Source organism: Cynoglossus semilaevis, chromosome 13 (genome assembly GCF_000523025.1).
Source record: "Cynoglossus semilaevis isolate Cse_v1.0 chromosome 13, Cse_v1.0, whole genome shotgun sequence".
Taxonomy (NCBI): Eukaryota; Metazoa; Chordata; class Actinopteri; order Pleuronectiformes; family Cynoglossidae; genus Cynoglossus; species Cynoglossus semilaevis.
In genome coordinates, this window is record NC_024319.1 from 2,286,512 (window position 1) to 2,307,631 (window position 21,120).

The 21,120-nt window shown below is 41.5% G+C and overlaps 4 protein-coding genes and 1 long non-coding RNA gene across 9 annotated transcripts in view; 4 read left to right on the forward strand and 1 right to left on the reverse strand.

Annotated features, from left to right (window-relative positions):
- casp2 (caspase 2, apoptosis-related cysteine peptidase) overlaps positions 1-5,024 on the reverse strand; it is an 8,354-nt gene extending 3,330 nt beyond the window's left edge. For 2 of the 3 annotated variants that reach the window (XM_008322739.3, XM_008322738.3), the window contains exons 1-8: positions 4,876-5,024; positions 4,333-4,487; positions 3,453-3,623; positions 2,713-2,782; positions 1,817-1,908; positions 1,402-1,584; positions 1,167-1,295; positions 688-778 (exon numbers count right to left, since the gene is read on the reverse strand). In XM_008322739.3, the coding sequence (XP_008320961.1) occupies positions 688-778; positions 1,167-1,295; positions 1,402-1,584; positions 1,817-1,908; positions 2,713-2,782; positions 3,453-3,623; positions 4,333-4,482 (886 nt within the window). In that variant the 5' untranslated portion in view covers positions 4,483-4,487; positions 4,876-5,024. The remainder of the gene's footprint in view (positions 1-687; positions 779-1,166; positions 1,296-1,401; positions 1,585-1,816; positions 1,909-2,712; positions 2,783-3,452; positions 3,624-4,332; positions 4,488-4,875) is intronic. The other variant, XM_017037600.2, reaches the window with a different exon arrangement.
- A 1,171-nt stretch (positions 5,025-6,195) lies between these two features.
- rap1gapl (RAP1 GTPase activating protein-like) lies at positions 6,196-11,526 on the forward strand. 3 transcript variants are annotated; one of them, XM_025061720.1, is made up of 19 exons: positions 6,198-6,387; positions 6,569-6,601; positions 6,721-6,814; positions 6,962-6,997; positions 7,094-7,141; positions 7,259-7,459; positions 7,665-7,762; positions 8,119-8,197; positions 8,583-8,636; positions 8,711-8,794; positions 8,893-8,993; positions 9,074-9,203; positions 9,297-9,458; positions 9,679-9,750; positions 10,134-10,220; positions 10,308-10,463; positions 10,548-10,631; positions 10,718-10,737; positions 10,831-11,526. In XM_025061720.1, the coding sequence occupies exons 1-19, from the start codon at positions 6,341-6,343 to the stop codon at positions 10,910-10,912; spliced, it is 1,668 nt and encodes a 555-aa protein (XP_024917488.1). In that variant the 5' UTR covers positions 6,198-6,340; the 3' UTR covers positions 10,913-11,526. The 3 variants fall into 3 exon arrangements, 2 of the variants coding, with proteins under 2 accessions (XP_024917488.1, XP_024917489.1); XM_025061721.1 differs by having other exon boundaries at positions 6,724-6,814; XR_003051548.1 differs by lacking the exons at positions 10,718-10,737; positions 10,831-11,526 and having other exon boundaries at positions 6,196-6,387; positions 10,134-10,213.
- LOC103387930 (glutathione S-transferase kappa 1) lies at positions 11,372-14,185 on the forward strand. Its single transcript, XM_008322737.2, has 7 exons — positions 11,372-11,737; positions 12,565-12,646; positions 12,732-12,860; positions 13,153-13,298; positions 13,565-13,681; positions 13,764-13,857; positions 13,952-14,185. Exons 1-7 carry the CDS (start codon positions 11,669-11,671, stop codon positions 13,993-13,995), a joined length of 681 nt encoding a protein of 226 aa, XP_008320959.1. The 5' UTR covers positions 11,372-11,668; the 3' UTR covers positions 13,996-14,185.
- LOC112487954 (uncharacterized) lies at positions 11,744-12,531 on the forward strand. The gene is made up of 2 exons (XR_003051549.1): positions 11,744-12,364; positions 12,440-12,531. It is a non-coding gene; the product is annotated as an uncharacterized LOC112487954 (long non-coding RNA).
- A 1,513-nt stretch (positions 14,186-15,698) lies between the features above and the next one.
- styk1b (serine/threonine/tyrosine kinase 1b) lies at positions 15,699-21,017 on the forward strand. Its single transcript, XM_008322736.3, has 10 exons — positions 15,699-16,124; positions 17,313-17,380; positions 17,537-17,707; positions 18,026-18,358; positions 18,450-18,631; positions 18,713-18,787; positions 19,340-19,548; positions 19,668-19,708; positions 19,823-19,919; positions 20,009-21,017. Exons 2-10 carry the CDS (start codon positions 17,326-17,328, stop codon positions 20,199-20,201), a joined length of 1,356 nt encoding a protein of 451 aa, XP_008320958.1. The 5' UTR covers positions 15,699-16,124; positions 17,313-17,325; the 3' UTR covers positions 20,202-21,017.
- Positions 21,018-21,120: the final 103 nt, after the last annotated feature.

Consider the following 21,120-nt stretch of genomic DNA (forward strand, 5'->3'; position numbering starts at 1 on the left):
CCCCCCCCACAGCTGCCTCCCTGTAATGTCATAAGAGGAGCACGTCTGCCAACAGTCTGACGGTGATGTTGATCAAAGGTGTGAACAGTGTTACATGATGTCAATAACCTTTGAATGAGGGTAAAAATTTAAATTATTTTAAGTTTTCTCCACAAATGTGTCCACCTGATCAACATCTATTTACATTTAAAATGAGAAACTTCTATCTGTGCACGTGATCAGGGATTTTCATAAGCAATTACACCCTGATCACAGATTTAATATCAGAGCAGACACATCTAAATGCCCCGGCACCTGTAGCGTCGAAAGGAAACAGTAATTAGGATTTGCCCCCCCGAGGGGTCTGAGGATTTGTCAGGAGCATCATCAGCGGTGAAGTCAGGTCGCGACCCCATCACTGCACAGACTGACTAATTAGCTGAGAGCTGTTATGTCACTGATTGATTACATGCTCCGACTGTTGTTACGGGGACATGACTGAGGACACGGACCGTGGACAGACTGGACTGTGTCCCGGTCTGGGTTTGAGGACGTTTTTTTTTTTGACATCTGTCGTCGACGACATCGTATGGTGTCATCTAAACCGCAGTAACTGTGACTTTCATCGATGGACGTTCTTTCATTTTAAAGTTCTGAATCTTTGAGTCGTTGAAGCGGACTCTCTGCGGAGTCTTCGCGGCTCCTTACCTCCCCTGCAGGCCTGAATGAAGAACATCTTTGGTTTGTTCTGTAGCAGTGGACAGTGTGCGTTGTCAAAAGCCTTAAACACCCAGTCCAGCTGGAAACAATCACAGAAACCAGTCACTGGTCTGAAATATCCAATCATAAATATTGACATGACCTTAAATCATGACTGAGCCCAAACACCTCACAGGTTTTTTAATCTGTTCTAAATCATAAAGATAGTTTTTATCTCATCAACAAGAAAGAAAACAAATTTTCTGATTTTTTCTTTTCAATCAGAGTCGATTTGGATTTGGTCTAAACTTAGTCAGAACTGTTTGAATTTTATCAGTTTTATACGTTTATATTAGATTCAGTCCACTTCTCCATATTCTCCAGGAAAACCTCACAGGTGCTGCATACTTGGGAGGTGAACTTCCCATGATGCTTTGTGGTTTATCTGAAACAATCAGTTAACGTTGACAGTAACCAGACACACAGACCTGCAGCAGTTGTCCATCGGTGCCGTACACGGCGCCCTCCACTCCATGGGAAAGCAGACACACCACGCAGCTGTCCACCGCCCGGTGGTCCGGCCGTCGGCTGAAACTCTCAATGCACGACTTCATGGCCTGAAACCAGAAGAATGGAAGTAAAAATGCGGAGATGGACGAGAGACGAGAACCTGATGTTTATACGTCATCTGTTCATGACAAGCCCAACAAAAACGTGCGTTACCTCAGCGGTGAGGTCGACGTGAAGAGACACCAGGTAGTCCAGTTCTGTGAAGACCTTCCTGAGGACCTCGTTGTCCACCTCTCCTCCCTTCCTGGTATCAAGTTCGGTAGTAACAGAGGGGTCAAAGGTCACGTTACTGATCACTAAGGCGAGGCCCCGGGGTGATGAGGTCATGCTGTAAGCCTGGGCCGAGGACAGAGACAACGTCCATTAAAAGGAAAAGTGCAGGAATGAAGGAAGGAGGCTGTGAATGAGACATGTGTGTGCATTTACTGCCCCCTACTGACTCATTACCAGTAGAACCGTCAATCATTGTGTACTGTAGTACTTTCCTGAGTTGTATTTCTCCACCAGTTAAAGATTTAAAAAAGGAAAGATTTGGTGTGAATTTAAAAAAAGCGTCTTTTGTTTTTACCTTCTGGCAGTGAGAATGGTAAAAGTCTGCAGAGCACGGGAGCACGGGCGATTTGATGGGACTGTCGGCGTCCAGACTGAACTCCATGGACTCTACAGAAGACAAACAACAGACGGTTGGTCATAGACAGACCGGGCCGATTGTGAAACGAAATATCATGATATTCCAGTGAATCGATATTTTTTTACACCCTGGAAGAATTTATTTACAATGTATTTTATTTTTTAGTCATTTGATAATTAATTGTAATGTAATAATTGATTTCAGGAGATTCTGGAAAAAACTTTTAAAAGACATTTTAATCTCGTTTTTTTTTCTTTTTGTTCATTTTTTTATTTTACAATAATTGGAATTACATATAATTTTTGTATTAATGATAAAAGGAAAAATGATTATTTACGTGCAGTAAATGTGATGTGTTCTCAGAGTCAATGACTAAACAAATTTAAATATTCATTATTTCAATACTGACTGACATCATCGTGATTGTGATTTTTTTTTTCATAATCAACAACATGAAACCCAGTTTTTACGTGTTACAAATACAAACAACAGAACAACAGAAACCCTGACATGAATGATTTTTCCCGCCGGCACCGGGGGTGTGATCACACACTCTGTGTTTTATGGCTGCACATGAGTCAGCCTCGGGCGTGGTCTCCACACAGAACAGGAGACACCTACCTACACTCAGTGACAACATAATACAACAGAAAACTCACACAGGTCTGCCGCTCACAGCCGGACTGTTACAGCCGTAACTTTTTTTTTGCTAAAACCACGGTCGACTCTCAGGAGCCACAGAGTCGACAGGTGAATGATAAAAAAGACACACACAAACACAAGGCAGCGTGCTGTGATCTGAATGCAGATCACGCTGCACCAGTCTGACTCACCTTGCGTTCTTGCTCGTTTGGCTGCGGCTTCCTCCGGGGTGGAGAGCGGCAGAGAAGAGTCCGACAGCCTCTGAAATGAACCCAGACAGTGACATAAATGCTGAAATTCGATGGCGGTTTGTTTCTGCTCGTCTCTGCTTCCACTCGTATCATTTATCAGAGTGTTTTGACTCAGACTGTCCCTGTGGATGACGCCCAGGTGTCTCAACACAGCCTGATGCTCTTCACTATCACAGTTCTAAAGTTTGATTTTCTCCAGGTGAAAAAAAACAACAAAAAACCAGCACAGACCATCAGTAACAATGTAACTATGCAAAGAGAAGAAGATAAGAAGATAATAATTGCTAAAAAAAAACATCAAAAGAGAAAATAATTGATTAAAAAAAATCCAAATGTAACAATTAGTAGAACATTCACTTTTTGAGACTGTAAAACTATAAAAAAAGATAATAATAGATAGATAATATTTTTAAAAAAAATTAAATTAACCAACAAAATAATCTATCGAAAAGTCACGTAAGGAAAAATATTACAGTTATTACTTACTAGAAAATCAATATTTACCAATTTAGCAAAAATAATATTGATTACAATCCTTTAAATTCAGTGTATTTTAAATTACGGTGAATAAAAATGCGACTGACACCATTAATGTCAACAGTTATCCTGACGAAACCTGGTCAAACGGTGTAAATTCTGTGAGCCGTGACGTGACACCTGATGTTAACATTTCCATCTACCTTCATGTGTCTCTCCACACCATCTCTTTCTGGACACTGTGTGAGCATGTCACTCAGAAACTGCTGATTCGTTTCTCGCAGAGCTGCACAGAAGCAGCTGAAGGCTCCGGGCCCCCGCTTCGGTAAGATCTGGAGCAAATGCCAGCTCCTCTTCTGTGACGTTGGTTCAGCCTGGAAGAGAAGGAAGTAGATCAGAAAATCAGGTTCAGCTAACAAGATGACATGGTGTGATGGTAATTCCACGATGATCAAACTGTGGAAACCTGGAATTTCACGTCACAATCTCAACATATTTACTTTACACAGCAGAAACAAATGTGTCATCATTTGAACAACACTTTTTTTGTTTGGATTCAGATTATTATCTTCTTAAATTTACATAAATATATCATAGTGTCAAGTGACATGAATGATAATTTTCTCAATATTACATCATGAAATTTCAGGTTTCTAAGTCTGTGAGAAAGATAATTACAGCAAATATACTAGGAAATCACATTAGGTGATATTTGTGATATTTAGAAGGTGATTTAAGGAATAATTTCCATGAATTAATTCCAGACATTATACATTAAAAATACATTTTATCCACAATGAGCTTCAAAGCTAATGTTACATAATTCATTACAAACCTCTAATAAATAATGTTAACCTTGTCCCTCCATTATATCCATTATGTCTTACAATTAATTACACAATTTCTAAACTCCTGCTGACGCCCATCAAACCATCTGGCGAGCCATATGTTGGACCACCCTGTTATAGAGACAGTAACGCTGTCCAAAAGACAGGGGACTGAGGCAGAGGTGGAGACAGTAACGCTGTCCAAAAGACAGGAGACTGAGGTGGAGGGGACAGGGCAATAAATAAATCGTCCTACCATGATGCTCTCTGCCATGTTCCCGGTGAGAATGTCCTCAGCCTGCAGCAGCATGAGCAGCATCTCGTCCACCATCAGGTGTTTGAGCAGAGAGGCCGATCTTCTCTTCAGAGTCTGACGGTCCCGCTCCAGCATCCCGCACTCCAACATCTTACCTTGACACACACACACACACACACAGTGGACATGGGGACAAGTCACGTGACGCATGGCCTTCGATGACAACAGGGGGAGACAGGTTGAAGCATCAAGTCCTCTCTCGATAACATTCTCTCTGCTCCACTGTAACAGTATTTGTAGTAGTTTATGGACTATCGCGCTCGCGTGTGTTTATATTTACTCGCGTGTACAGTCAGCATCACGACCCCCCCAAAAAAACGCTTAAAGTGTAGTTTTTACTGTTGTTACCAAGTTTTTGCTACAGCTGCAGGTAAAAGTAATGGCTAAATACCGATGCTAACCTGCTAGCCCGTGCTAACCTTCACTCGTGTTTACCTTTTGTTAAAAACAATAAAGTGTGTTTTTCCTGCTCCGTTTTCTTACCGTTTTTCTGATTCTGCAGCCAAACACGAAAACGTCCAGACCCGGACAGTAACAGTCGGCGTGTCTTTTACTATTTCACATAAATTGACATCGCCTCTTTACACCGCGAAACAACTTCCGCGCCTACTAGGAATGGACAATCAAAAAGGAGGCGGGGATTGTGCTCAACTAGACCAATGACAGCAGACAACGAGGGAACTGACGTGTGGATTAACCAATAGACTGGCTTCTTTGAGGTAGCTACCTCCTACAGTAAAAAAAATCAGCAAAACAAATTTAATACGAGTATTTGAAATTGAAACAACAAATGTTAATTATTATTAGAAAACCCGACAAACAGAAAGAAAACCGTGTCTAAACTTCACCTCAGCAAGTGTTCAGGGAGAGGACAAGTTCATTTGAAATACATAGTTGTAAATGTAAAACATTTGATTTATCATTACCGATTTTGTAAATGTTTAAGTTGGTTGAAACTAATAATGAAGTAAAAGATTTGTATTCAACGTGAGAATTTTTTTTTTTTAAATATAGTTTTTTGAACGTTTTACATAGTGGGCCTGTGTGATCTTGTCTGCTTAGACAAAATGACTTCAACATAACTCAAAGTCAAATTAAAGGTCAAAATAATTGGACATTTGAGTGTTCAGCCTTTTGTTGAATTACACAAAAGATCAATAGTGTTTAATTTTTTTAACATATTCTTAAATTAAAACTACAGCAAAGTTTATTTAGTACCAAATACCAACACTAAAAATCTATCTGTGGACTGAAAAGGTCCAGTTTTACTGAACTAAATGATATTATCAATAAACAAAGCCATTAATGTCCATCTTAAATGACTTGTTTTTCCAGTTGATAAGAAAGAAATAATATGATTGGTTTCACTTCCTACCCCCCCCCCCTCCCGATCCCCTCCCCCCTCACCCTCCTCCACCCTCACCCTCCCTCTGTTTGTGTCTTTCTTCACTTCCCAGGCTGCTTCAGCCTCCCCTGCTGCCTGTTTCCTCACCCTCACTGTGTGGGCTGTTAATAATTGATGCTTTTCACCGACTCAAAGGGTAACTGCCTGAACGTTTCTGACTTTATTTATATCATTTTTAAAATTTCTTTTCAGCTCCGTCTGTCTGTGACACCGCAGCATGTGTCGGCCGTACGTGACGCCGACGATGCAGCCTGACGGCGTCTGCTGCCCGTGCTGTTGTGATGGACTGGACACCTGAGACCAGGAGTGGGTTAAGGCTGCCTGTCAGCCTGGCTCAGAGCACAACAGTGGGCAGGAAGGGGAAGCTTAAATGAGGGGAAGGCAGGGGGGCAGGAGGGCAGGGGGGGGGCAGGGTAGAGGAGGAGTGGCAGAATGATAGAGTGAGTTAATTCAACCACAGCCAACCCTGATTGACTTAGCAACAAACTGACATGTCACACTGACTCTGACACCACAGCCACGGAACGGGAGACGAGAAATAACATGTCCTTCACCAGGAAGAGAAGTTTCACTTTTGGGGCATATGGAGGGTGAGTATGCACGTGTATATATACTAGAAATATATATTTAATATATATATATATATATTTAATATGAAAAAACACGCGCAGCATGTCATGTCTGTACAACTCCTTGTAATTCTGATTCCTTCGTACATGTTACTCGGTGAGCACTTCTCATTTTACGTACTTTCACTCTACTTGTTGACAGTGTGGACAGATTCTCGTGCGGGGATGAGAAGAGGTGAGAAATAGTTATTATTTACTTCATTCAATCATTTATTCCTTGATGCAGGGAAACACTGAGTTGCCTTTATTGTTGCTGTTGTTGCTGTTGTTGCGTACGATAACCTGTTGCCGCAGCAGAGCGCAGCCTGCAGGAGACAACATCCTGGACATCCTGGACTCTCCTGCCGGGGACAGCCGATCCGTCCAGTCTGACGGCGGTAACCTGAAGGTGATAAATCCGCTGTGATCCACTGAGGTCCACCTCAAGTGTTCTGACGATCCACTGAGGTCCACCTCAAGTGTTCCGACGTTGTTGTTGTCGTGTGTGTGTGACTCATCCTGTTCCTCTTCTTCTCTGCGTCTCCTCCTCCGTCAGGAGACAGAGCTGTTTGAAATCATCGAGAAGCTGCAGGTGAGTCGCTGCGTGTTTGGTCCCGTCCTCCGCAGTTTTTTTGGTGTCTGTTGATGTCGGACGGTTCTGATCGTCAATGCCGCTCTCGTCCATCAGGGCAGTCGGATCAACGAGCAGCGCTGTGAGTTCCCTCTCCCTCTGAAGGTTAGTCTGGTTCCCGGTCGGCCTGAGTTGACCCCTGACCTTTTCACGATCATCCAAATGTTGTTCCCCATAACAACAACACAAGTCCGCGCCTCATCAGTGTTGTTTCTGTTTCAGTCCCAGTTTTTGACAGCAGGGGGAGGTTGGCCGCTCATTGTCCCGTCAGAGACTGGGGGCTACTGGATACAGCCCCCGCTGGATGGGGGGCTCGTTAGTGTGAGCCCCACCTCTCCAGGCCAAAGCCCCGATCTGGACAACTACGACATAATGGAAAGAGACAGAGAGGCCACAGTCTACAGACAGGTCTTCTGCACACGGGTACGTAGACCTGGTGGACAAACTCTGGTTCCAATGACGAACCAGAAAAAAAAGGATGTTAGGAGCCTGGACCTCAGTGTTCGTTCCTTAATTTAAGTCAGACTCTCCTACGGACCACCAGCTGGTGTCCAAGTACCACATACCCTAGTTTGAGAACCGCTGTAAATGTTTGTAAATGTCTGACGGGGTCGCCTGTCTTTTCCAGTACCATCATTCATTCACAGCCATCGATCCATCGCTGGGTCCACTGGTTCTCTCAGTGTGTCTGGAGGAGGAGGAGAAGAAGCTGCGGCTGATTCTAAGGTCAAAGTTCCAGGATGTTTTCATTTGGTGCAAATCAACTGTAGTGAAACAATAATAAAAAAAAATCCAACAAAACCAAGTCAGAGTCACTGCTCCTCATATGAAAAAAGTCCAAATTTGAATCTGATGAAATCACAGGTATCTGCAAAACCAAGTCAGAGTCACTGCTCCTCGAATAAAAAAATCAAAATTTGAATCTAATAAATCACAGGTATCAATGGATTAGTAAAAAAAAAAAAACACATTTTCACATTGGTATTTCAAATTTGCAAATTTCAGTCGATAATTTCCCGATGTTAAACTAAGGCAGAAAATGTAGATGTGCTGTTGTAACTGTTCTATTCTTCTGTCCCCAGATTAAAGGAATCCTCTCTTCATGGACATTTCTCTCTGTGTCTGTTCCCTGTCATCCCCTCGTCTGTTGAGTTGGCAAAGGTACCTCAAATTCACCAAGGCAGTGATTTGACAAGATGCCAAGAAACATTCCCAGTTTCCAAGATATTTGCTGTATTTGTGTACAATGAAGTAATACTTCAACTGGTACTTTTTTTAAATTCTCAAACCACACACACTCACACAATACGATTCTCTTCCACAGGTCACAGTTTGAGTCAACTGGTTTAGAACATGTAAAACATGTGTCAAACTCAAGGCCCGGGGGACAAACGTGGCCCACCAAGTTTTTTGCATTTTTTTTTTTACAATAAATAATAATCAATTGTGGAAACATTTATTAATACGTTAAGGAGTCGTTACATTTACACAGTCTGTAAAAGTTTATTGAGTTCAGGGAATTCTAAAAAAAATCTTTCCCCCCCAGATGCTCTGTGACAAAGTGACCGTCTCAAAGTTTGAACCCGTCAGTTTTCTCAAGGTAGAGTCCTACTGACATGTTTAACACGAGTCAATGAAAAAATACGTTACATTTTTTCTTCTCTGAATTTCAAGGCTCCAGAGCTCATAACAGCATTTGACGAACACCGGGTGTCGCTAAACTTCAAGTTTGGAATCTTGTACCAACGGGAAGGCCAGGTAAGAGTAAACACTTTGTTTACATGTTGATTCAAATCAACACAACACGGCGCCGCACTCTAACCACCCTTCATCAGACGCCATCTGTCTGTCTGTAGCTCAGTGAGGAGGAGATCCTGAGCAACAACCACGAGAGCGACGACTTCAAGGAGTTCCTCTCCATTCTGGGTGAAACAGTTCTGCTGCAGGGCTTCACCAGGTGAAGAACCGAGTTCTAACTGCTGTCCTTCAGGCAGACAGAAGAGCAGATTCATTTTCATCCTGATGCTCCTTCGTTAGGTTCAGGGGAGGGCTGGACGTGTCACACGGCCAGACAGGAAGTGAAGCCGTTTTCACTTCGTTTCAGGGAAGAGAAATCATGTTCCATGTCGCAACCAAGCTGCCTTTCACAGAGGGCGACCCACAGCAGGTTGTCACCAGGGGGATGGGGGGGTGGGGTGGAGGGTGTGATCCCTTTGACATCACTTTTCAAACAATCACTGATTTTTTTTTTTTTCATCAGTTACAGAGAAAAAGGCACATCGGTAACGACATCGTCGCTCTGATCTACCAGGAGGGACAAACTCCGTTCTTCTCTGACATCATCAAGTCTCAGTTCCTGCACTGTTTCCTGGTGGTGAGGAGGATTCAGTCGGAGGAGGACGCAGGTGGAGCTGCATATCAGGTGACTGGAGACCAGACATGTGGTTGTGGGTTCCTGGTCCCGGTCACCAAGTAGGTCCTTAGGACATGTCTAACCTTCAGATATTTTTTTTTTGTTTTTAAATGGGTCTTGGAACAATTAATGAACACGATTCTACCCTCTAGTGGAAACTCAATGTATTAAAATTCATTAAAATCAAGGATGGAGACTTGATTTAAAAATTTTTTTTAAAATTCCCTAGGTGTCAGTCACAGCCAGGGACGATGTTCCTCCGTTTGGTCCAGTCATCCCAGATCCTCCGGTCTTCACTGATGTAAGGGGAAAAAAAATAAAAATAAAACTACCTTACTGTTTCCTAACACAAACTAATGTTTCACAAAGGGAGTGTTTTTTTTTACTTTTAACAATTCATAAGAAAAATACATTACATAACATTTGACAAAAATAATAATAATAAATATAGCAGGGGTCTTAAAAATGTGGCTCGCAGGCCAGAATCGACCCACCAGAAGGTACTGAAAATTTAAATTAAATTAATTTTTCCAGTTACCTGTGAGTAAATATTTTGTCATTTTGCAGATTTAAGATCCATTTGCATTACTTTTTCTAATTAATAATTAAAATAAATATTTAATTTTCATAATACAATGTACTTTTATTATTTAAACGATGGGAAATTATTAATGTTGTTTCCAGCCGTCCCTCCTGCGACAGTTTCTTCTGACCAAACTCATCAATGCAGAGATTTCCTGCTATAAAGCCGAGTGTTTCAGCAGGTTAGAGGTACAGAAGTGAATCATTTTATATTTTATATCTCACTTGTTTATTATACAATTTTAAATTCTTGTCCTGTCTTAAATCCTTCTCTAGCTCCGGACACGCTCGTTGCTCCTGGAGACTCTGCAGGCTGAACTCTCCACGCGCTCCCAGTGCATGATGGGAGACTCGTCACTGTCTGCTCTGTCCTGCTCTGACAGCGTACGTGCAGCGTCTGAAGGGAGCGGAGGCTTCATTGAGAATTTCAAGGTGAATTTCACGCGCTCTCTTTGTTAAAGTTAAACAAAAACAACTGCACTGATTATGTTGAACTTTTCTCATTAATCTTTGTAGAGAGCGATCAGAGTACGCAGCCATTCTTTGGACATGCTGGGGGCACCCAAGAAGATGAGTGGGGGTGCGCCGCAGAAGCCAAAGGTACGAAGAAAAAGATTATCATTAGATAAAGGTGGTTGGACTAAACCCAAACCTGTCATATTCATATTGTTGAACTTTCCTCACAGACACAGAAAGATGGAGAAAGGTAAGACCTCTGAGCAGGTGAAGAACTATTTCAGTAAGTGACTGGAAAATGAGATGATTCTCATCAAACGGTACTGTTTTCTCTGGTTTACAGTGACAAATCTCCAGGAAGTCTACCTGAAAGTCTGGGTTCCACTGAAGTCAAAGATCAAGCAAGTCCTCAAGAGGAGCCGTAGAAAGACATCTGTAGATTTTGTAGATTTTTGTAGATGTTACACAAGAACAAGTGTCAGCCTTTAAAAATAAATTATATTATATTTTAAAAATATAGTGACGATGGTAGTGATGATTAAATCAATGATTGACTTGTAAACAGTTGTTATTCTGCGTTAAATATGAGAATAAACTCTAAAATCGTCTGCTTTTACTCCTTTCTTGTTAGACATGATTGAATATAATTATTGAAATATGACTTTAAAATAATTAACATCTCACATGTGTTAATACAGTGCGAAATTGAATACAAATAAATAAATACTTTTATAATAAATAAAATCAATACTTAATTTAAACTTTTTAAACCAGATTTAACCGCACTAGGAAGTGCAACTTTACATCGCTGTAACACTCCAGTCCAGTAGGTGGTGCAGTACACCAGTACGCCGTGTTTTGTTTGTTTTTTTTTTCAATAATAATCAGAAGAAACATTGTCTTGAAGGCTTCTAATGCTAATTGTGGCTACTATTAATAAACAGAATATATAAACTAAAACCTAACCTGATTGTGTTTGATTTAATAAAATAATAGAACAGACTTTAGGCTCATCTGACTTGACAATAAAACCGCTGGAGAACGGACTCCGAGCACCTCTGTGTCAAGTTAGCCAAACAACTTCGGATAAACATCAGAACTATAATTATATCCGGGTCCTTTATGAACTACGTGAACTTCGGACATTAAACAAAAGTGTTGAGCAAAAGTAACAGAACAAGATGACCTCCAGAAAGGTGATAGAGCTCTTCTACGATGTGGTTTCTCCGTACTCCTGGCTTAGCTTTGAGGTTTGTACATTTTCATAAAAAGTCACCTTCACTGTCACGATCACGACGACGGAAATAAGGGTCATAACAAGTGAGAAGAAAACACGAAATTACAAGGATAAAGTCGTAACTTTATGAACATAAGATCGTTTATTACGTTTGTGACAATAAAGTCGTAATATTTCCTAATGAATGTAATACGAGTGGAAGTGTCGTAAAGAAAAATACAACTTCCCAGTTAAACAGATCTAACCGTAAAGTATACAGTAATGTCACGATACTTAAATCCTCGTTAAAATATTACTGTGGCCTCGTTATTTTCTTGCTTGAAATATTCACTCAAATAGAGTTCACTCAAATTTCCGGGTTCTTCAAACCACCAGAAGGTACTGTATGTTTCAGAAGGTGACTTTAGAAATTGTCGAAATAAATAGAAAACATTGACAGCAATTTTAAGGAATTTTAATTTTAATTCATTTATTTATATTTAAATTAAATTTCCAGTTACCTGTGAGTAAATATTTTGTCATTTTGCAGATATAAGATTCAAACATGTACATGAACTTTATTATCGTAGATGTACAACTTCATTCCCATAATGTTTCAATTTTTTCCTATAAATTTCCAATTTACATATTATATTATGAGGTTATTTTCGTGAATTTACGACTTTTTTTCTTTAGTTGAGTGTCTGCGAAAGTACTGCAGGCGGGCTATTATGAGGTTATTTTCGTGAATTTACAACTTTTTTTAGTACTGCAGGCGTTGTAAAAAACTATCTAGTCCTAATATGTAATAGCATCACAGATTAAAAACAAACTTAAACCCTGATCATCTCTTTTTTGCAGGTCATGTGTCGTTACAGAAACGTGTGGAACGTAGACGTCAAACTACGTCCTGCCTTACTGGGTGGAGTCATGCAGGGAGCAGGTCACACCAGACTCACTGTAAATCAGTGAATGGTCAGCTTTTTTTCTACTGCTCCAACGTATGTCCTGCTTATCTGCCCTGACAGACAACAAGCCTCCTGCCACGGTTCCAAACAAAGCTAATTATATGGTCAAAGATGTGCAACGCCTGGCAACATATTTTGATGTTCCAATGACCTTTCCTTCTGACCCCTTTGAGGTCATGTTCCGAAAAGGTACATACGGTTTAAACATCAGGAAGTGGAAGAACGTTCAAGAAGTTGTTTGAGATGTGACTTTCAAGATACTTCAGACCAATGCAGGAAAATAGTTTTTTTTTTGCTGTTATAATAAAAGCTAACTTGAAAACTCTTCTGCTACCATCACACATCTTTTTTTTTTTTTTTTGCCGTTATAATAAAAGCTAAACTCTTCTGCTACCATCACACATTACTGGCACAAATTTAGAAAATCACCTGAGAGTTAGTTTGAAGAAAATCATACACAGTTTCTGCCTTGATTTTCCAGGTAGCTTGTCCGCAATGCGGTTTTTGACAGCAGTACAAGAGCAGGAGAAGGATGGAGACAAAAAGGTGGAGCAGGTGTCCAGGGAGCTGTGGATGAGAATCTGGAATCGGGATAAAGACATCACTGAACCGGCATCTCTCTCTGAGGTACCGGGACTCAAAGAGCCTGTTAGCATTTAGCAAATTTCCTGAAGTGTATTAGCCAGAATCTAAATATATACGATATGTATCATAATGCACAGACAGTGATACGATATATTGAGATACTATAGACACGACAATACATTGAGGGTTTTTTTCCACCAATGTAACTGTAGTCAAAGTTCCATCTGATCATCAGGTTACTAACATTGGAACTTTCATCCCTAGTGTTTTTTTTCGTATGTCGTTGAAACATGGTCTTTTTATTCCAGGCAGCCAAGTCGGCAGGTCTGTCCGATGGTGAAATTAAGGACCTGCTGGAGAGTTACACCTCAAAGAAGATCAAAGACAAACTGAAAAACTCAACTCAGGAGGCTCTTGACAACGGGGTGAGCTTTTCTCTTCGTCTGAACAGAGAGACCAGAGATATAGAGCATTAAAAACCAAATCTCTCCTCATTCTTCCTCACAGGCCTTTGGTTTCCCAATGTTCGTGTGTCACGTTGATGGGAAGCCAGAGATGTTTTTTGGATCTGACAGATTTGAGCTCATGGCTCACTGCATTGGTGAGACTGTTTTCTTTTTATGTTTGTTTTTTGTGTGTAGCTCTGTATCTGCTTAGCAGGCTGATATCTGTACCTCCCGCTCTCTGTGTTTCAGGAGAGAAGTGGCTGGGACCTCAGCCTCACAAGTCCAAACTGTGAGAAAACGACATCAAGACTCAAGAATCCATCTTTATTTTTCATTTTCATATGCGTAAAAAGGAACTTGTTCTCATCTTTAACACTGTCACTGTCAAAATACATCCTCATATATACTAGGGTACAACATGTAACATGCATATGTCTTGGTTTTGGTGAGCTTATTAAAACGGATTAATTCTCAAACGACAAATTGTCAGTGTTTCTTCCCTGAAAGAATTTCTTAAACCCTAATTGTTGGTTTTCACTATACTAAAGTAGTGTTATTAGTTCTTAGTCCACACAAATGGGAAAACAATTTAAATTAAATCCCCATTCGTTCCCACACCATTATTATAGCCATATATGACGACGGTCTTTAATTCAAATAATTGTTTGACAACTGAATCAATGAAGACATACAAGTGAAGTTAAAAGGCAAAATGTTTATTTTTCATAGCTGTACTGTATTTTTCTATGTTTACTACATTCGCCGCGTACAACCTAAAAGTACAAAATTCAACATTTGTAGTCTGTTGTGGCCTAACGGACTACAGTACACGGTTTGTTTACACGGGACTGTTGTAGCTAACGTTAGCTCTGGTGTCTGTACCGGGACTGTTGTTGCTAACGTTAGGTCCGGTGTCGTGACCAGGACTGTTGTAGCTAACGTTTGCTCTTGTGTCACTACCTGGACTGTTGTAGCTAACCTTAGCTCTGGTGTCTGTACCGGGACTGTTGTTGCTAACGTTAGCGTGTTTTTATGCGCTCAACATGTTTTACATCGCTGTACATGTACATTGGTAAGAAAAGTCACTCAACATAATTATTTAATCCAAGCTTCAACTGAGAAGTAAAAAAACTTCTACTCAACAAGCAACCGCTCTGGTCCAAGTCTCCTGTTGTTCGCTGACGTCACTCGATGCAGTTTGTTCATCTTCTTTGTTGCTGAAACCCCCCAGAACGTCAGGTACGCTACCGCCACCTGCGGGCTTGACTGTGTGACTGCCTCAGTGTTCACGCTCTGACAGAGACGGAGGCTGAGTAAGATGTGATTAAACTCGTTACACATTATCTTTAGAAGTGGAATTATAGAAGAGGTTCTTTAATGTAGGTATAATCAATAAAAATATTTGAAAAAAGATCCAAATAATTATTTTGTCCCTATGTGGATTATACTTGTTCACATACTTAATCAAGGATCTCCATATATTTATGTATGAAAACAACAATAATAATAATTTTGATTGTATTTATTAGGTTCTTCCTGTGACTTTACATTTTCTTTATAATCGTTGTTTCAACCCTTAAAACTAGTTAAAGACTTTGTACCAATTCTGTACCAAAAAAGTAAAACACAGAGGACAAGAGCTCGACAGGGAGTATGACGTGGTATATATATTATATTTTATCAGTAACAAAGACAATACAATGAGGAAAATGTAATATAAAAAAATAATACTCCAGTGTATTTGGTCTGAGATTGTTTGACTCTCTGGAGGTATGTTTATTTTTATTACTCAACCTAGAAGCAAAGGCAGTTTTTTTAATATATATATATAGCAACCTAAATACTCCAGAGAGTGCAAATCCTGTCATTCAGGTTCCTGGGCAATGACAACCAAACTAAACCAGGACAGGAGACTAAAAACGACTCGGAGCTGCTGGACCAGTTTTCTTTTTTTTTTTTTAAACAAAGAAGGATTTGGGGGGGGGGATGGGGGGCAAAGGGGCATGGTTTTAAGTAGCTGAAATGTGTGTGTCTGAGAAATGACAGATGAGTGCTGTCGTCAGGCAGAGAACCACAGAACCAGTGAGCTTCAACATCCACCAGAACCAGGAGTCTGGTGCATCATTTCATGATCAGGAAAGAAGAGGGAGTTTGAGAAGAGGAGGAGGAGAAAGGGACACTGAAGGAGCAGGTGTAGAGGGTGGAGTTGAACGTAGGCAAACAGAGAGAGCTGCACATTGATCCCCTGAGACTCTACGTACGTGGAACAAAACAAAACAATGAGGAGCTGAAGAACAACAACAGAACCCTGACGACACTCAGTCTGAGGAAGTGTGAGAAGAGAAGGCGGCTGCATGAGGTTGAGTGGATCATGAACCGACTGTGACGGAGGTGAACTGAACACAGAGGTTTAGGAGCTCAGGTAAGATTCTGTTTACGACACGTCACACTTTTTTTTTTTTTTTTTTACAGTCTGATTTGATTAGAAACCATAAAAGACGGAAGTGCGGTGGAGTGAGCTGTGGTCGTGCATCAGAGGAAAATCTCTGAGTTTCTCACTCCCTCCTGAATATTACTGTAAAAGATTCATGAGTTCTGTGTTGTCGTTGCTAGATTCATATTCTAGATGTAATTTCCAAAGTGTGCCAGTGCTGTTTGACATTTGTGTTTGCCCTGTGGGTGTGTGTGTGTGTGTGGTGCAACACTGGATTTAATGTGTGTAAAAAATGCAGAGGAACAGGTCGAGACAGTGAGGATCACATGTGCTGTAGAAAGATGACGCCAGGTCAACGTGTCGCTCCACCGTTTGCTATTTATATCTATGGAAATTGTGTGAATCTGCCTTTAACTGACACCAACTCCACATCATAGATCTGCGTCAGTCAGAACACAAACACATGTGTGTGTCGTCTATACCTGGTGTGTTTACTGTTTTGTGATAGGATGTCTGACGTAATACAACTTCAACTCCAGGATGGACTAACAACAGCCTGGACAAGGACAGGTCGAAAAGTTCGAAGACAAATATTATTTCTTGACATGAATAACACAGTTTTTTTCCTTTTCCCTCTCATCTCGTCCTAAAGCCTAAACCTAAAATACAGGTTTGTCCGTGTGGGAGAAGATAGTGAGCTCTGAAAAAAAAAAAACCCCAGCTGATTATTATGATATCAATTCAGTGCAGTTTGAGTCTGTTGTTTTTACATATTTTCCAGGAAAGGTCCAGTGTTTATCTGACCTCCATGTTTCAGTCTGCTCTCTTCTTCACTGGTGTTTCCATATTAGTAACATTCTGGAGGATTTGTCTTTGACAAAAACAAACAAACAAGCAAACAAACAAACAAAACTGTGCTAGAAAAAAGATTTCTAGCAGAGGAAAACTTCCTGCTTCTTAGTTCTGTCAGCAATAATTAGTTAAGTGTCGAGTCCATGAGAAAATGTCGTACAGGACAATGGAAGTATATGGTATTGCTACATGTGATGTAATGTATCACACTGTATCGTATCATATTGTTCTCTATCACTGCACTGCAACAAGAACATTCAAACCCATAGATTTCAATTCAATGGAAACTAAAAAAGCCGACTTCCATTTCCTGTTCCTTTTCAGCTCGGTCGTCGAGATGTCTTCGTCATCACAGTCAGACTATCTCTGCAGCCACGGAGACACCTTATGTGGTGAGTTGGATTCTAACCCCCGGCACTGGCTACTGTATAAGTCAACAACCTGTTCATCCGAGCCGGGAGACGAACAAACATAGCAGCACGTGTTGTACAAACAGCAGCTAACCACAGAGCCGCCACTTCACTCTCCGCCTCTGTTCCTGTTGGCAGAGATCCGTGTCTACGAGCAGGAGGTGATCATCGTGCCCGTCCTGCTGCTGTCCGGCTTCCTGGTCACTCTCGTCTTCATATTGCTGCTTCACTTTTGTCCAGAGAGAGTGGACAAAATCAGACCGAGGACCTCAAAAGTGACCACCAGGAGGATACTGCACGGTATAGACGGTAAGACAGAAGAGCAGACTCGACATTCAAGCGGTGGTCGTTGATCCAGCAGCAAAAAAGTTGAATAAAAGAAAAAAAAATACTGTCCCTTAGAGCTATTTCTTTTAACCAAAAATATATTTGCATTAAAATTTGTTTGGTTTTTGGGCCCTGCCGTCAATAACTCTGGACCTTTCATGGGGCGTGACCCCCACTTTTAAGTACAATCATAATTTTCAAATTAAAAAATGATTTTCATAGTGTTGCAATACAATTCATCTTTTTTTTTGAAACAAAACATTTTTGTTGAATTTTCTTCCTCTCTCTCTCCACCTTCAGCTCCACCAGGTATCAACGTCTTTGAACATGAAAGTATCGCCTTGGACATGTCCAACTCCTACTCCACCTTCAGCCCCCCCAACACCTATTCCTCAAAGAGCCTCTCCATGTCAATGAGGTCATCGGCCCCTCCCCCCGGCTTCCCCCCGGAGGCCTACACACCCAGTTTCAACCCCGTCGTCCAGCCCAGAGAGTTGCCCCGCCAACGGTTGCCCGAGTCCTTCAACCAAGTCAGTCCCCTGCCGGCGGACTTCAGCCTGCGCACCAACTCCTGCGTGTCCCTTCACCGGGCATGGATGGAAAACAGGAACGTGGTTCTGCGTGTGCTGAAAGGTGAGACATTTTTGACCTCGAGGACCTGCTGACCTTCAGCTACAAAGGTCTCCAGAACGTTATCTGATCTAGAACATTCTCTTTTCTGAAGACAACGCCGACGCCACCGAACGCCACAGCTTCCTGGGCTTCGCCTCCTTCCTGGCCCAGCTGGGCCCTCATCCCTTCCTGCCGGAGCTTCTGGGTGTGGTTTCCCTGCGAGCTCCTCTGGTGACGGTGGTGGAGGAGCTGGAGAACAGAGACCTGCTCAGCTTCCTGTGGAGGTGCAGACAGGTGGGACGCTCGTCGCCCAGTCGACTCTGAGGTCAAGTCGTATAAAAACAACCTTGACCTTTGTCCTGTTGGGTTTTTTAGGAAAGTGTGGATCCTCCGTGTGAAATGACCGAGAGACTGATCTACACCATGGCCAAACAGGTGGCCTCCGCCCTGGTGAGTGTTACAGTCCGTGTCATCAATCTGACACAGAACCATATAAACAAAAGAACTTTCATCTAGTAATACTGACTATAATAATCAGAGATGTCCGACGATATCGGCCGACCGAGTATGAAATGACTTGCGGTGTTTAACTGGAAGCTGATGTGGGTGGAGCTTCCTCCCTGTGAATGGGTGACAAGCCTCGTCGTGGCAGAACAGGTCCGGCAGACTGGCTGACCCGCAGAGCCACCTCCAGGCAATATATCCACTAGGGGGCAGCACTGAGTTCAGTTTCTCCGATATCAGTTTCACGTAATGAAGCTGGAGTTTAGAAGTTGGAGACGAGGTCCAAACAGAGTGACACTGGTACCGACTGCAGTAACTAAATAAATGCAACGTGGAAGATGATTGGATGAGTGAAACACCAAGGCCAAATATGTGGAAGTTCGAGTGAAACACCAAGGCCAAATATGTGGTTTAAGTTTAAAATAAATAATTCCTCCAGTGGATTTCCGACCTGACTTTCAGACGTTTTTTGTCTTGTTCTGTTCTGTTCTGTCACAGGAGTTCCTTCACAGCAAAGACCTTCTTCATGGAAACATCCGCGCCCGCAGCGTTCTGGTCAGTAAGGAGCACACGGCCAAGCTGTGGGGTCTGCACGGGGTCTACACAAGGAAGAACCAGGGGGTCACCCAGGCCGAAGATCCGAGCATGAAGAAGTGGCAGGCACCAGAGGTGTTGGCCAGGAGGCCGGCCAATCAGAGCAGCGACATGTGAGTTGGTCGAGTCCCGGTCCTGGTCCTGGTCCTGGTCCTGGTCCTGGTCTGCTTCACTAGAAAACATTTGTTTATTGAAAAGTCATCATTATGGTCTGTGTTTGTGTCATTTCTAGTTGGTCGTTTGGTGTACTGCTGTATGAAATGGTGACACTGGGTAAGTGGGGGGGGCTCTGGGGACTGGGGTGGGGGGCGGGTCCAAGGGCGTAGTTAACACATACACATGCCTAAAGAAGTGAATGAAAGAATCCTCTACACGTTTGTTCTCCAGGTGAAGCTCCGTTTGCAGAAATCCATGTGAGTGAACTCCTACAGTTCCATCAACGAGGAAAAAATCTGAAAAAACATTCCAACTGTTCCAACACGCTGTAAGTCTCACACACACACACACACACACGGCCATGAAACCACTGGAATGTAGAACTTCTCCCGTCACTGGTTCCTCTGTTTCCTTCAGCTACTCCATCATCAAGAGCTGCTGCCAATGGAAGGAACAGGACCGACCCACCATGATCGACCTGGGCCGAAAACTCATCTCTGCCGAGAAAACCGCCTCCGATAAACTTCTGAAAGCATCGGGCATCGTGAACGTTGAGCGGTACCTGCAGGAGGCGGGATACGGGGAATCGAACAGCTACACTGTTTTCTGACGACCGTGAAGAAAATCAGTGAGAAAAAAAAATAAAACTGCACTTTTCTCAGAAGCCCCTGCACTTTGGTCGAAGTCGGTGATTTGTGTCTGAAAACTCGGGAAACCGACACTGCAGCTTTAAATGGTTGGGTTTTTCTCCTTTGAAAGGTTTGTGCAACAAAAAAAAAAAATTAAAAAAATGAAGGAAATATTTTATATAAATCAATATAACAATGTACATTTGTTGATTTAAAATTTGCAATCAATTTATATTCTTTTATTTTAATTTATACGACCTTGTTTACACATATGATGAAGTGATTCTAAACTTTAATGTTTACAACTGCTGTAAATATATGGTGTATTTTATATATGAAACATGAAGTAGACATCACATATATACATATATATGTATGTAAAATATATACTATTCTGTCACTTTATCAAATGAGTCAAACTGTTTACCTTTAAATGAACCGGTGGAATGTATTTTTTTCTTTTTTTTCAAGTGGAAGTAAAAAAAAAAAAGAATAAAAACATGGAGCTCCTGTGACAGGGATTATTTACTGGTTTTATTGCATACATACATAAAGACAGAGAACTTGGAGCGTTTAAGAGAACAGAGTGTGACGATTACCTACACTGGGTTTTATACAGGCTCCTAAAACTATACTGTTTCAATGAAAAAATAACTTTGATTGTAGTAAAAAAAAAAGGCAAGATAAAAATTAAAGTTGTAAAATGATCTAATTAAAATCCTAGGATTTTTTTTTTTGAATGTCGCTGCTCATAATGATAAAATGCTTAAAAACACTGAACAAACTAGTAACAAAATGAAAAAAAAAAAATGGGAGCGGCTGCTGCTGACGTTCTCGTCACCAAAGTTAAAGCACTGTTTGAAAGAAGGCAACGGTTCTGCTCATTTTAGAACCGACGGG

Bases quoted from the DNA above. Each gene is read 5' to 3' on its own strand.
- rap1gapl (XM_025061720.1), top strand. From the start codon at position 6,341: ATGTCCTTCACCAGGAAGAGAAGTTTCACTTTTGGGGCATATGGAGG. The intron at 6,388-6,568 runs GTGAGTATGCAC...ACTTGTTGACAG, and splicing joins ACTTTTGGGGCATATGGAGG to TGTGGACAGATTCTCGTGCG. The intron at 8,198-8,582 runs GTACCTCAAATT...TTTCCCCCCCAG, and splicing joins CGTCTGTTGAGTTGGCAAAG to ATGCTCTGTGACAAAGTGAC.
- LOC103387930 (XM_008322737.2), top strand. From the start codon at position 11,669: ATGACCTCCAGAAAGGTGATAGAGCTCTTCTACGATGTGGTTTCTCCG. The intron at 12,861-13,152 runs GTACATACGGTT...TTGATTTTCCAG, and splicing joins TGAGGTCATGTTCCGAAAAG to GTAGCTTGTCCGCAATGCGG. The intron at 13,858-13,951 runs GTGAGACTGTTT...TCTGTGTTTCAG, and splicing joins GCTCATGGCTCACTGCATTG to GAGAGAAGTGGCTGGGACCT.
- styk1b (XM_008322736.3), top strand. From the start codon at position 17,326: ATGTCTTCGTCATCACAGTCAGACTATCTCTGCAGCCACGGAGACACC. The intron at 18,632-18,712 runs GTGGGACGCTCG...TGGGTTTTTTAG, and splicing joins TCCTGTGGAGGTGCAGACAG to GAAAGTGTGGATCCTCCGTG. The intron at 18,788-19,339 runs GTGAGTGTTACA...GTTCTGTCACAG, and splicing joins AACAGGTGGCCTCCGCCCTG to GAGTTCCTTCACAGCAAAGA.